The sequence below is a fragment of the Erpetoichthys calabaricus genome, chromosome 6 (assembly GCF_900747795.2).
Source record: "Erpetoichthys calabaricus chromosome 6, fErpCal1.3, whole genome shotgun sequence".
Classification (NCBI taxonomy): domain Eukaryota; kingdom Metazoa; phylum Chordata; class Cladistia; order Polypteriformes; family Polypteridae; genus Erpetoichthys; species Erpetoichthys calabaricus.
This window is the reverse complement of record NC_041399.2, coordinates 192,448,765-192,463,437: the sequence shown is the minus strand read 5'-3', so window position 1 is coordinate 192,463,437 and position 14,673 is coordinate 192,448,765. Positions and strand designations below refer to the sequence as shown.

Genomic DNA, 14,673 nt, shown 5'->3' with positions numbered 1-14,673 from the left:
CTTATCAATTATTTATTTGTAATTATTTATTTATCTATTATAGTATAGTATAGTTCTTTACCTGTTTTGCACCTGTCCTGTGTTTATGTATATTTTGTACCATGATCCTGCTGAATCTTCATCCGTGTCACTGTATATTCTGCAATGCGGTGTGTGAATGGTATGACAATAAAGCCACTTGACCTAACTTGACATGAAGAGGTCAACATAATAGAGTAAACATCAATCTGGGGGACTATTTAGGAACAAGTGTTACAGGACAAGGGCACATATTTGTTCCTCACAATTGAAGTTCTCTAAACCAAAGAGAACACAAAGCTAGTTCATCTTTCCTTACTTACAAGAACCTATCAAAGGCATTATGTATTAAATGGATATTCACAAAACAAGAGGGCCTCCAAATACTTCTTAAACCCATTGAGGTAGTTAGCGGTTTGGATGGAGCTGGCCAGCTCGTTCCACCATGGGGGAGCTATGTATGAATCGAGTCTGGACTGAGATCTGATACCATGCGGAGAAGGCATCACCAGGCGCGGATCACTAGTAGACCTGACTGGGCGAGAAGGAGCTTAGGACCTCACAGGTGTCTATTCACCACCAGCAATTGATGTATGATGTATGCCTATGTGAATGTGGGAGGGAAAGCCATGCTGACATATACAGAACTTGTGAGCTCCACAGGGATAACGGTCAGGCCTAGTATTCAAGCCTGAGATGGTGGACTTATGAGGTGCCCCTAACTCTTATAAATAATGGTTCTTAAATGGCACTATAAAGTTCTTTACTGGGTTGTGTGGTTCCTTGTAGCTCCATTGCTTGTCAGAGCACCATTTCATTTTGGGACGGGTTCTTTGAAGATGCAGTTGGTTTTTTGTGCTTTGAAAAACGTCCTAATACGTGGAAAAAACTGAAATGTTTAATATATGGGTAGGTTACCTGGCAGGACACTAACAGATTAAGCAAACCTGAACTGAGCTTGTGTTACTGGACATGTAAACACTGTCCTTTCAAAATCAATAAGCCATCAGTATTTCACAAATTTGGTACAATCTGCGCATGGCTATTACCGTATGGAGCCTGTTACAGACCGAAAGAAATGAAGGTTCTTTCTGGAACATTCATGTGGGTGGGTCTATTTGGAACCAAAAATGGTTCCCCTGTGGCACTGCTCTGAAGAACCACTCTGGCACCTTTATTTTTAAGAGTTCTCCATGGTTGTGTATATTTATATTTTTATTTATTTTCCGTAACTTGTCATTTGTGTAATATGTGCAGTCTTTTTGTATTTGACAAATCCAGAAGCTCTCTAACTAGCATATAGGAATAAACTAAACTCTACTTCAGGTCAGTCCAGATTCTGGTAGTAGCAGCAGTAGTAATAATAAAAATAACTTGTGGAAATCACTTTTGAACGCTTGTACTGTAATACTTGTTTTCAAACAGTCCCTACTGTTGATACTGGATTATGTTGACCTCTTTTGTAAATTGCTGTGGGTAAAAGCTTCTGCTAAACAAATAATAATAGTAAACCATCCATCCATTATCCAACCCGCTATATCCTGACTAACAGGGTCATTGCTGGAGCCAATCCTAGCCAACACAGGGCGCAAGGCAGGAAAGAAACCCCAGGCAGGGCACCAGCCCACCCCACCGCAGGGCGCGCGAACACACACACACCCACCAAGCACACACTAGGGACAATTTAGGATCGCCAATGCACCTAACCTTCATGTCTTTGGACTATGTGATGAAACCGGAGTACCCGTAGGAAACCCATGCAGACACGGGAAGAACATGCAAACTCCATGCAGGGAGGACCCGGGAAACGAACCCGGCTCTCCTTACTGCGAGGCAGCAGCGCTACCCACTGTGCCGCCCATAATAATAATATTGCGTTTAGTAATAACTGGTGATAAACAAATACTAAAACATCGCATTAGAGTGTACTGTGCTTTGCCGTGCCACAGGCACATTGTTTCCAGTTCTAAATCCATTAATGTCTCAGTTTTTCCACGTTCTTGTACAATTTTCCATCAAGCAGCACCATTTGTCACTTGGTCACGTACTTGCCGGACATAACATCAGAAAACAGCCACGTGTGGGTTACTTGTGCTATCAACTTTTTTTCCATTTGAAAATCCAGTAATAGGAAGGCCCTTTTTCGATGTATCACCTCTGGGGTCAGTTTTTTTAAATACGTCAGGCATGTTTGTCTCTAACATGTAAGAAAAGCGTCTAATTTTTCACTCGATTCTGCAAACCCATAATCCCGTTCGCTCACAATTTGCAGATTGTTTGTAAAATTGCATAACGGGAGCCGTCATTTAAAACCCGGGGAGTTAAATTTGGTTTGTTTTGGAGTTTCTTTCCCATTTCTTTAACAACACAAGAATGTCAGACTTGTAACAGAATTCTCCAGCGCCTGGGAGGCGGAGGTTGCCCTGCCCCGCTGGGTGTGGCTCCCAGCGCAGAGCCTCGCGTCTCTTCGATTGACACCCAGGCGCATTCTTGACGTGTCTCGCTAATCTCGATATTACCGGAGGGTACGCGATTTGTTTACGCAAACGAATTCTGTTCCCGTGGATGAAAACGAATCGCTCCTGAACTCCATTCGACATTTGGACCCCAGTCATCAGGAGGATGGCAGTGAACGGCAGCGCAAGCAATTGCGGTAAGAAGACGTTAATTAATTCACTTTGTCTTTATTCGTCCCAGTAGTTTGATTGTGTCGGGACAGTCGCGCAATCCGAACATCCACCCCTCAATCACAGTACAGGTCGGTGTTTGTCATTAGTGCTGAAGATCTCGAAGGGGGTTACAGAGTGCCATCTTCATGGGAGTTCCCAGACTCCGATTGTGTCAGAAATTTGGACGGGACTTGCAAAAGTACACTTGGTGCAGATTCAGATGGTTTAGAAGTTGGATCATTTGTGCTGTTAGGTTGGCAGTTTAGCTGTGAAAGAAACGAGCGTCAAAGTCAAAAGTTGGCGTTAGCTGACTTAAAGGGCGCGTGGTTCGGCACGTTATACGGCGGTCAGGTAGGCGGTGACGAGATTGTCTGATCGATGGCACGACAGGGCTTGCTGGTAACTGCATTAGTCGGTTTCTTCTCACTACTTTATAAGTAGAAAGTATGCAATTGATTTGCTCAGATCCAGTCTAGTTTGCAGTCTTGTTAGTTAAACGTCTTTGGGCTGCCGGAGGAAACCTGAGCACCCGGAGAAAAATCCCGCTGGCACGGAGAGGCCATGTAGAGTCAACGAAGGGTATGGGAAGTGCTGCGGTTCCCAAAAACCAAAACCAAAACCCTGCTCAGGATGATGGAAGGATTGGATAACGTTTAGCGCGCCCGATGACAGTTGTATGCATATTATGGCACCTCTAAACTGGTCAAGTAAGTGAGAGCGGACTGGACGCTGGACTGATACCTCGTCCAGGACTCTTGTGCCCGATGACGCAGAATAAGTTCCGTCGAAACATCACGTTAAAAATGGACTAAGCGGTCTTAAAAAGTAAAAGTGCTTAAGTAAGCTCTTCCATTCCGTTATTAGTGTAAATGTGGTTGAAAGAACGATTATGTTGTGGTGGCACACCTGCTTATTTTTGTGTTCCACAAGCTTAATGATATTTTAGTGTTTTGGAGAAAAGCACATTCAGTAGATCGATCACATCGCAGAAAAAAAAAAAAAAAAAATTGTTTTTACCGTGTTTCTGTCTGAGCACGAGGAACCTTTCTGCGTGTTTTTGTGCAAACATCACTAAAGTGTGTACGGCCGCCTGTGTCCCTGCAGCGGTCTGCGCACACGGGAGCTCCTTTACAGTGCCGACCTGAGAGTGTACGGCTTTACACGGCTTCTTGAAGATTACACCTTGACTTATTTGACTTTCCGCCGCTGACAAAAATTAATTCGTGGACAGATAGATATTGCTGGTATCTATTTATGCTAATCAGTTTCAGATTAATTTGATTCCATACAGGTTTAAAGAAATTGGTGGTTTAGGTGTATAGTTGGTATAAAATTAATATTTTTTTTAAGTTTGTATATTAGCATTTTACCGGAGAACTTGACACACCACTCTGTGCATGCTTACAAGAATACCAACTGAAAACAAAGTCGTTTAATTTTAAAGGTGTTGCTCCGGCCAACAGATATACGACTCCAGAGTAGGTTGGGCTGAGCAGAGATCCGTTAAGATTCATTGATAGAGGAATATGAATTGAAAATAACAAAGGTTGAACCCATTTTTAAACTTTTGAATCGAGGAACATACAGTACTTATTTGGACAGAAGAGGCTAGCGCACTTTTCTCAGATGTGCTGCATAAATAAAAAATGAAATGGTTAATCCAGTTTGGTATAACAAACATCTGAAGATATCTTGACTTAATTTTACTGCATGCGTGTGAAATCACTGTTATATAAATGTACTGTATATATAAAACGTGTATATATTCTTGTGTGTATATGTACAGTATCAGAGTATATATGTGTTTTTATAAGTGTGTGTATATATATATGTGTGTAATCTGTGTGTGTGTGTATATATATATATATATATATATATATAGTATGTGTGTGTATAAACTGCATGCCTTTTATTAGATTAACTAATGGAATAAAATCTGATGGCTCAAATTACCTCCTTACATTGCCCTTTTCTGACGTTATGTCCGGCAAGTAAGTGACCAAGTGACAAATTGATTTCTGACTGGAAAGAATATCTCTGTGGTACGGAGTGCAACACATAGTGCACTGTAATGTATCGCTTTGTCACAAGTTATTACTAAATGCAACTTTCATATTATTGTTTTTATTACTATGAGCCTTTTGACTGGCCTGAAGCTGAATTCAGTTCATTCATATGCACTGGAGTCAGACCCTTTCACTGTCTGCACATTTTTTTATTGTGTTGTAGATTTTAACTTTTAAGTGGACAATTTTGCCTATCAGTCTACACACAATTACCCATAATGACAAAGTGAGAACATGTTTTTTGAAAGGCTTGCAAATGTATTACAAATTAAAAACTGAACTCTCTCGCTCAGACCCTTTGCTGTGGCACTCCAGGTTGTGCTCAGGTGCTTCCTGTTTTCTTTAATTCTTCTTCAGATGTGACAGAGACTTGACTGGAGTCCACCTGTGGTAAATTGAATTGACTGGACGTCATTTCGAAAGGCACACACCTGTGTATAGAGGGTCCAGAATTCACAATGCACGTTAGGACAAAACCAAAACATGAAGTCCAGGAAAGTCGCTGTTGACCTCCTTGATCAAATTGTGCTGAGGCATAGGCCAGGGTGACGGGATAAAACCATTTCTAAAGCATTGAGATTTCAGTTTTTGTTTATTTTAACAAATTTGCCAACGTTATTGAAAACTTTGTCATTATGGGTGATTGTGTGTAGATTAATGGGCAAAAATGGCCAATGTATCCATTTAAAATTAAATACAGCACAATGTAAAGTGTTCAGAAAGTGAAGGGGTCTGAATACTTTATGAATGTATTGCAAATATGTATTATAAATGTTATATAATACATACTGTATTTACATATATAAAATATGTAAATATAATTATATTTCACAGTTCGAGTGAGGCAGGTGAATTCAGTTACTCAGGGTCACACTGTATTATCAATGGCAGCCTTGGGAGTTCAATTCTATCTTTTTAGCCCCAATGCCAGTTCTTGTCACTAACAGACCTCATTTCATTTTATGGCTTATTAATGTTATAATTCTGTCATGTTGGGTCATCCTTGTGTCATATTTTTTTTCCTTTCAAAGGATATCATTCAAATGATTTGTAACCAGTAGCAGATAAACTTTGTCACTTATATATATTTTATTAACTCTTTGAGAGCTGAATATTTTTTCCAAAAAACTCAGTTTTCTGAAAAGCACACAAAGCAATGGTTTCATACATAATTCAGCATAAAACTGTGCAGCTGTTGGCGCATATTTGGCATCTCTGCGGCAGTGGCTGCACAGGGGTGCCTCGATGGCCAGCAGGAATGCATGGTGGGCCGGCTGCCTGGCTGTCTTCGCACAGCAGGTGGGCAGTGGTGGCAGTTGCAGTGTGGTGCAATATGGTTTGTACCTCTTGTCATCATAAGTGGTAGTCCTCCCAGGCGAACGCTGCTTTAGGCTAGCAGCTACACAACGTGTTCAGCACCGATCAGCCGATGCTGGTACCTCTCTTTCGTTTTTGATCTCCATCTCCAGATCACTTGCATCAAATTCCAAGTCCATCAAGTCAGAATCCGGTTCAGCGATAATACGTAAAATGTCCATGTAGTATTTTACTTTGCACATTCGCTTTAGTCTCTTGCCAGATGTCGATGCCATTTTAGAGGTTGTTTGCTATTCGCTATTCGTGTACGCGGTAGGACATCGAGGTTAAATCAGCAAAGCTACTTAACTTTCCTTCTAGAAAAGAGAGTCGAGCTAAAACATAAGGGTGAGTTTTGTCACAGTTTACAGCCGGTTTAACGTCCTCTACCCCTGAATTTCGACAAAAGTTGACATCAGCCCTGAAGGAGTTAAACCGGACAGTTCTGCTAATTCAGACCATCAGATCATGGTCGCGGGGGATGCTGGAGCCTATCCCAGCTAGCATAGGGTGCAAGGTGGGAAAAATCCTGGACCGGGTGCCAGACAAATAAAATTGAAGCAATAACTGACTTCTCATTTATATGAATAACAAAACTGTTAGCCACTACGGCCATCCAGAGCAGACTTTGCAGACCCCTGCCCAAGAACATACTGCCTTCCCAATTTCAGTACAAACACGTATACGGTATGTATGTCCTCAAACCCACTTAATCCAATTCGGTTTCAGGTGTGTGGAGCCTACCCCTGCAGCACTGGGTGCAAGGCAGGAAGCAGTCAGTCCGAGAGGGCACCAGTCTGTTACAGGACATACATGGCACTCCCACCTCGGGCACACTGGGCCAGGTTAAAATTGCCTGTTACTGGTAAGCTAAGGTGGGGGAATGGAACAGACATTACAAAAGCAGTTTGTGTCTGGAGGTCTATGCTGGTAGCTGAAACGCAACAAATTTGAGGCTGGCACATTTACTGGATGCCAAGTCAGGAGGCATTGATCTGGGGTGGCATTGACATGACCTGCACATCCTAGAAGAGGCCCTTGGGGGAACATATTGAATCTGGGTGAGTTGTGCAAAATATGCCTTTTATAAAGCCTCTATTTATGTCCCCTATTTTGCAGTTCTTGGTACTGTATTTCCCCAGAATTGTATTGTTAGTTATTATTTAAGCCATTTTTCTTTTCAGGCTGTGGTCAGATGACGTATTTGCTTCCTACTCTTCTTGTGCTTTACCTTCAGGTTGGCTGATGGTTGTCTGTCTCCTGAGTTTTTTATATGCATGCCGCTGAGTGTTGTGATGTACAACGGGAACCTTCCTTTGTTAAGTAAAAAAACAAAAACAAAAAAAAGTGTTTACCACACGTTGAGCGGATGTCGTCTGGTTAGGAGCTCCGAGAGCTCACAATAAAGGTCCTTACCTTGCAAGAGAACATGTGCTCACGGTCTTCTCCTCTGTGCTGATCAGCTTGTGAAAGTGCGAGCTTTGAAATTACACTCGAGCTTTCATTTGTCCAAGTCACTTCCCTTAACTAAGAAAGTAATTTTCAAAAGTGCCTGTGGCCATCTTATTTTACTTTGATGGAGACTGAATTTCTGCACCCTGTGTTTATATAGTGCCTTTAAATGTACAGTTTAGTGTTGCCTCATTTAGAGACTGAGTGAATTAAAAGTCGAGGTCTCACAGACTTGGACGGCCAGGTCATTAGACGTCACACCTCACTGCTTGTCGAACATGTGTTTCACACAATTGTCTTGGCTGAAGGCCTCAGTCAAGACAGGCCAAGGGAAGATGTGAACTCTGACTGGATTAGGTCATTTTCTCCAAAGATAATCATGATTAATGTGTGTTATCTGTGCTGGTGGGGTTGTGGATGGGGTCTTCATAAAGATAAAAAGAATGTCGGTATGTATCTGTGTAGCACGGTGGTGCTATGCTGTCTTGCAGATCCAACATCATGGGTTCAAACCCTACACCTGGTCTCATTATGTGTGGCCGTCAGCATGTTTTCTATCTGTCTACATGAGATGTTTTCACGGTGTACTCTGATGTTCATCCACCATCTCAGGGACAGATGCGTTAGATTAATCAAGTGGGCCCAGTGATGGTCCTGGTGCAGGGTTGGTTACTTCCAGAGGTTGAGTTTGCCAGGATTCGTTCCTTCCCTTGTGAATATGAATTGGATTAAGTGGGCTTAGAAAACCAATAAAAGGAAAATAATGTGCAGCAGACTTCCAAAAATTTTTTTATTGTCGTTGGAAGTATTTTCTGTACGAGTAAGTGTAGTCATATATAACTGTGCCCAGCATTGGAATTAATTTGTTACTTTTATATAGCAGGTTTCTAAACTAGCCAAACCACTTTAGATAAGTGAGGAACCACTTCAACCTCCCCCAATGTGTAGCTTCACCTCAATGATGCAATGGCAGCCATTCTTGTGCCAGTACACTCACCACACTTTAGGTATCAGGTGGTGTGTAGGGTGAGAGAGATATTTTGCCTATAAGGGACAGGGGAGGATTAGGGGGTCAGAATAACCAGGGCATGGTTGTCAATTTAGCAAGACATCTAGAAAAAAGCTGTACAGGAATCTTTTATGAACACAGAGACCAAGACCTCAGTTTTATGTCTCATCCATTTTTACAGTACAGCATCCCCGGCACTGCACTGAGGCATTTGGATCCACACATAGACCACCAGGGTAAGCCGCTTAGTTCCCTGATGGCAACACTTCATCCCACAGGGACCCAAGCATTTCCTAGATGGCGTCCCATCCAAGTACTGGCTGGGCTGAAACATGGATGACCTGTTCTGAAGATGTCAATGCATCATTGGGTGTAACCATTCATGAACTTCAGTGGGATCACTAGTTCTCACTTTACCTAAAACCTGCTACTATCCAAGGTCTGTCATAGTTAGTCGTTCACAGTAAGCAGTCCAGGGTTAATAGCATCCGTCACTGACTTGGGGGTGATAATATTCACTCATTCACACTTACCAGGACGCCGTGTTAATTTATTTAGTCAATGTCCTTTAATAACCCGGTTATTCACAGAATCCAGGTTTCAGAAATGTCATGTATGCCCTTATTGTGATTAGAGAAACCAGAATATTGGTCAATGAGAAACCAAGTTAAATGTGTAGGTTTCCCCATGAGTTAATTTGGTTATTTGGCCATGTAAACCCTTCACCGAGTTACAGTTAATTTCTTTCATAGTTAGAGCACGTTGATTGTACTCGGACGGCGTACATGTGTTTGCTTTGTACATGCATCCAGCATCCGCCAGTAGAAAATGGTGGAAGCAGCCACAAAGATGCATTTACTGTGGCAAATGCTCATACGATCACATTATTCCTCCTCTTGGTTGAAATAATTTGCCTCAGTATATCAGAAAATTGATAAATTTTATTCTTGTCGAACATACATTTGCTAAACTCCGCAGCACAGCCTTGGGACATAAAGGAATCCATGCCTGTTTTCTGGGACATAAAGGAATCCATGCCTGTTTTCAGATCACCTGTTCTGAAGTGCAGGAGATACGGGCCTTCATTTCTGCCTTCAGCCCGATGCTGCTGGCCCCTTATTGGATTATGTAGGATTGAGAATGCGATGTCATGTTTTGTTAAAACTGCCAAATAATTAACTGATGCTTTGAAATTGATCCTGTATAAGTAAGTGTGCCCAGTGATGGACTGGCAGCTGATCTTAGGGTTCATGATTTGCTCCCTTGGGAATCTAAAGATGGAATAAACATAATTAAGAAATTGATGCATGGATGGATAACACATTTACATAGAAAAAGTCAAGAGTGCTACACACATGACCAAATTTAGTATAAGAATGCAAGGCCAATGTGAAAATCTGTTGTGACATCTTCTACCACCGCACAAAGACTTTAAGAATGTTATTGTACTCCGTATGTTCTCCAATTGCAATTATTTTTTTGAGATGTTTTTCAAAATTTGTCAATTCGTTAATATTGTTAGAAAGTAAGGACCTTAGGTCTGTGACAAACCCATTTGTTTTATTTGCTGCTTCATTCTTAAGGTTGGACTTTCTCTTCTTATGTACAGTGCCTTTATAACAAACCCCCCGAGGGTTTCACATTTTATTGTTGTACAACATTGAATTGCAGTGAATTTAATTTGGCTTTTTCAATACTGATCAACAGAAAAAGACTGAAAACAGATCTATGTAAAGCATCATAAATTGATTACACACATGATTGATTGCACAAGTAATCAGCAAAACTAACCTAAGTCATCACTGGTGCAACCAGCTGGGTTTAGAAGTCACAGAATTAGTTCAATGGAGGTCACCTGTCTGAGTTTTTAATTGTCAGTCATATAAATGCACCTGAACATGAAAGGTCCAGCTTGTGGTGTTTCAGTATGGTGGCCTAGCCTAGATGCTGAATATGCCTTGGAGTTCAGTTAAATCGATCATTAAGATATAAAAAGAGTATGGCAGAGCTGTAAATCTGGCCATCCACAACAATTGGGTGATTGTGTATGAAGAAAATGAGTGAGGGAGGCCACAAAGAAACCTCTGAGAACTCTGAAGGAGTTACAAGTAACAGGTAATGAGATTAGAGAGACTGTGCAGACAAGAACTGATGACCGGGTGCTTCACCAGCAGCTTTATGAGATGAAAGGCAAAAAGGAAAGCCACTGTTAAAGGAAAACACAAAGAAGGCACATGAGAGACTTGGACGTCAACTGGAAGGGGCATGTGGTCTGATGAGACCTAAATTGAGCTCTTTGATCATCAGACTAAACACTGTTTGGTGTAAGCCACAAACTTCATATTATTAGAAGCATACCATCCCCACCATAAAGCATGGTTCAAGCAGCATTGGACTTTAGTGGTGCTTCTCTACATCAGGCTCTAGAAGTCTTGTGAGGGTAAAATGAATGCTGCAAAATACTGTATGGGGAACTCTGGAGGAAAACCTGATATATTCTGCAATAAATTAGAGCCTTGGAACAAAATGTATCTTCCAGTGAGACAATGAGCCCAAGGATAAAGCCAAAGCTACAAAAGAATGGTTTACAATCAACAACGTTGATGTCCTGGAGTGGAGAAGTCAAAGTCCAGATCTCAATCCAATGGAAAATTTGTGGCTGGACTTAAAAAAGGCTTGTCCAGATGTGCAAAGCTGCCAGAGACCTGTCCACACAGACTCAAGGCTGTCATAGCTGCCAAAGGGTCATATACTAAAGACTTGAGTTGACGGGGATGAATACTCGTGTGATCAATTGTTTTCTATTTTTAATTAAGGTGGCACAGTGGCAGTATGAAGATCGGGTTCACATCCCAGGGTCTCCCTGCATGGGTTTTTCATGGATTTCCTCCGGGTTGTCCAACATGCAGGTTTCGGGTTAATTGGTGATGCTAAATATGGCCCCTGGTGTGTATATATGTGTGTGTGGTTATTTATGGGCCTGTGTGTGTTTATAATGCAATTGACTGGTGTCATGTCGAGGGATTGCTCCTGCTTTACACTCTTTGCTTTCTGGGACAGGCTCCTGTGGTCCTGCTCAGGAGAAAGCAGGTTTGGAAAATAGACAATATTTATAATTAATGGAGACCACTTTGCTTAGGTCTGTATTTTCCTTTGACATTAAAGTCTTTTTTGGTTGTTCAATGTCAAAAAAGCCAAACTAAATACATTGTGATTCAATGCTGTATAAAAATAAAATGTGAAAACTTCCAAGGGAGGTGAATACTTTTTATATGGCCACTGTAGTTCTCGGAGTTGGGTGGAGGTTGAATATTGTTTCATGGATTGCCTTCAGAATGTATTATTGTACATTTAATTCTTTTTTTTTTTGCTTGTTTGAATTAAATTTTGCTATTGTGTGCTATTGTTTAAATTAAAAACATATTCCTCAAACAAACAAACAAAAAAACAAACACAAAAAACACCCCAAAGCGCAGTAATGAACATGGCAGTTTATAATGTGTATCTAGTAGTGTGCAGATCTGTACATGTATATACAAATGCAAGTAAAGAATAGTAATTATGTGTAAAAGTATAAATAAATTGAGAACAGGTCAGCTGGCAACAGTTGAGAGAAACCTTTAAATTTCAGTCTCCACAGATTCTGTCTGCCCTGGGCTGTACTGATGATCCAGCTCCTCCCTGGGTACTCCAGCAACAAAACATGGGAGCTTTTTGTGCCAAACTTGAAACAGTTACTTAACGCCATACTGTAATTAGGTGACTCATGACACTGCCCCCCCCACACCCAAGTCACTGATCTGATTCATTCCCATAAGGATTTTGTGCTGGCCGTTCTCCATCTCACTTGTATAAAGAAAACTGCCACTTGGGCTTTCAGGGGCTTGTCCTGGTCATCCAGCATTTCCTTCAGATAAGGCCAGGAGGATAACTTGAATCACTTTCCTGAAATGGAAAAGCCTGTGCTGGCCAAAAAAAAGATTAAAAAACAAGGCTTTAAGATATTGGCATGAATCTTGGGATACTTTGTGGAAAATGCCTCCCAGCCTTATGCAGATGTGATTGTCTGTAGGAGCAAAACCTCTCTCTGCTGCGTCTTTATTGGCTCTTACTGAATTGGGTCCACAGGCCTACACCAGGCCTTCTCTAGTAGGAAGCTTCAGAGATCTGTGCTGGAAAACAGTTTGGAAAGTGCAATTCACAGACATGGTCTGTGATAAAGGAGCTATTCCTGAATGAGCTGCCTTTGCAGGTTTACTCCCTAACCTTAATCTAGTCCATTGATCATTCTCTTTAGTGATTTGTCCAGTTTATGTATGTGTGGAGATTGATACGTAGAACTTTATTTGTCCCCAGGCGAAATGTGGCTTTTTACAGAAGGTCTTTAAATAAATAAACACATAAATAGGTAGATGAACAAGTACATTTACACATAAACACATAAAAAGGTAGAAAAATAAGTAAATATACACACCCATTATGGTCTGAACACTCCCCAGAATGACTAAAAAGATACATTTTCTGACTTGGCTGTCACAACCCCAGTGAGGCACTATTCAGACATATTGCTGTTATTATAAAGGATCCCCCATAGCATTTCTTTACACACTTCTGAAAAACTGATTAGCCGAAAGTCCTCAATGTTAGAGGATGTGCAGCATTGTTCACAATGACACTCAGTTTTGTTTTCATTATCTCGTCTACTACCTCACAGTACAGAGATGTTGGGTTCACGTCCCGTGTCCTCTATGAGTGGAAGCGTTTGAGTAATGAGAAAAGTGTTACATAAAAGTAAAGAATTATTATTACCTCCAAGGGGTCCAGTATGTGCCCCATAACCGATTTTGCCCTTTTAAGCTTAATTTGTTGGGTCTCTCTTGAAGTGATGTTACCAACCCAGCACACCTCAGCATAGAAAATTGCATTGGTCATCACAAGAGTTGTAGAAGATGTGAAGGATGTTACATCCCACATTAAAGGAATGCAGTCTCCTAAAGAAAAAATGGCCTGCCCTGCTCATTCTTATATAGTTCCTCAGTGTTCTGAGACCAGTCCAGCCTGTCATTGATGTGAACCCCCAAGTACTTGTAGGAGTGTACCACCTCTACATCCAATCCATGAATAGTGACCGGACATGGAGGCTCTTTGGTGTGACGAAAATCAATAACCAGATCCTTGATTTTACCAATGTTATGTTGTACACAACAATTTCTTCACTAAGAAACAAACTTTTCCACCTGACTCCCCTCCTCTGTCTCATCCCCTTTACCAACTGTGAACGATCAGCCCTGACACAGACACAGACTCAGACTCAGGAGTCCCAAAAACACACGCTAATTATTATTTTTCTATTATTGCACAACACACACAGTGCACAAACCCCAATAAACTCAGTCCTTTCTTCTCTCGTCTCCTTATTCTTCTGCCGCCTCCACTCCTCTCCCGCAAGCTCTGTCCTCTGCCTCCAAACTCCAGCTTCCAAAGTGGAGTAAGTCGGCCTCTTTTATACTGCACCCGGAAGTGCTCCAGGTTCTCCTCAATCAACTTCCGGGTGAGGTGGATGTGGAAGTGCTGTATGGGAATCCAGCTCCTCTTCTGGCAGCACTTCCGGGTGTGGCGGAAGTGCCGCATGTCACGGCTCCGGAGCTGTCCAGGCGCCCCTGTTGGTGGCCACGGGCTCCAGCAGGGTTGAGCTTCTAAATTCCAAACCTGTGACCCCAATGCAACCCAAAGGGGCTTCCCTATCGTGTCCCGGGGGAGGTACTGCTGTTGACATGTCCTCTACCCCGGTCATCTTCTCAAAAGGGTTTCCCGACCGGGCAAGGACCATATCCTCTACCCCGGTCATCTTCTCAAAAGGGTTTCCCGACCGGGCAAGGACCCTGGCCGTCTGTCACACAATGCACCCCATAAGTGTAGAATCATTTGATTATATCTGCAAATGACATGACCTGGTGTTATAGTTGGAGTTGTACAGAGAAGAGGAGACAGGGATGTTCCTTGTGGTGCTCCAGTGTTGCTCACATCTGTATCAGAAACAGTCCTTTTGAGACTTGCAAACTGCAATCTGCCCGACAGATGGTTCATTATGCAGGACACCATA

The 14,673-nt window shown here is 41.9% G+C and overlaps 1 protein-coding gene across 1 annotated transcript in view; it reads left to right on the top strand.

The window, feature by feature from the left end:
• The first annotated feature begins 2,454 nt into the window (after positions 1-2,454).
• plcd1a (phospholipase C, delta 1a) overlaps positions 2,455-14,673 on the top strand; it is a 146,673-nt gene continuing 134,454 nt past the window's right edge. The window contains exon 1 of the mRNA XM_051929135.1: positions 2,455-2,671. Coding sequence (XP_051785095.1) covers positions 2,641-2,671 — 31 coding nt within the window. The 5' untranslated portion in view covers positions 2,455-2,640. The remainder of the gene's footprint in view (positions 2,672-14,673) is intronic.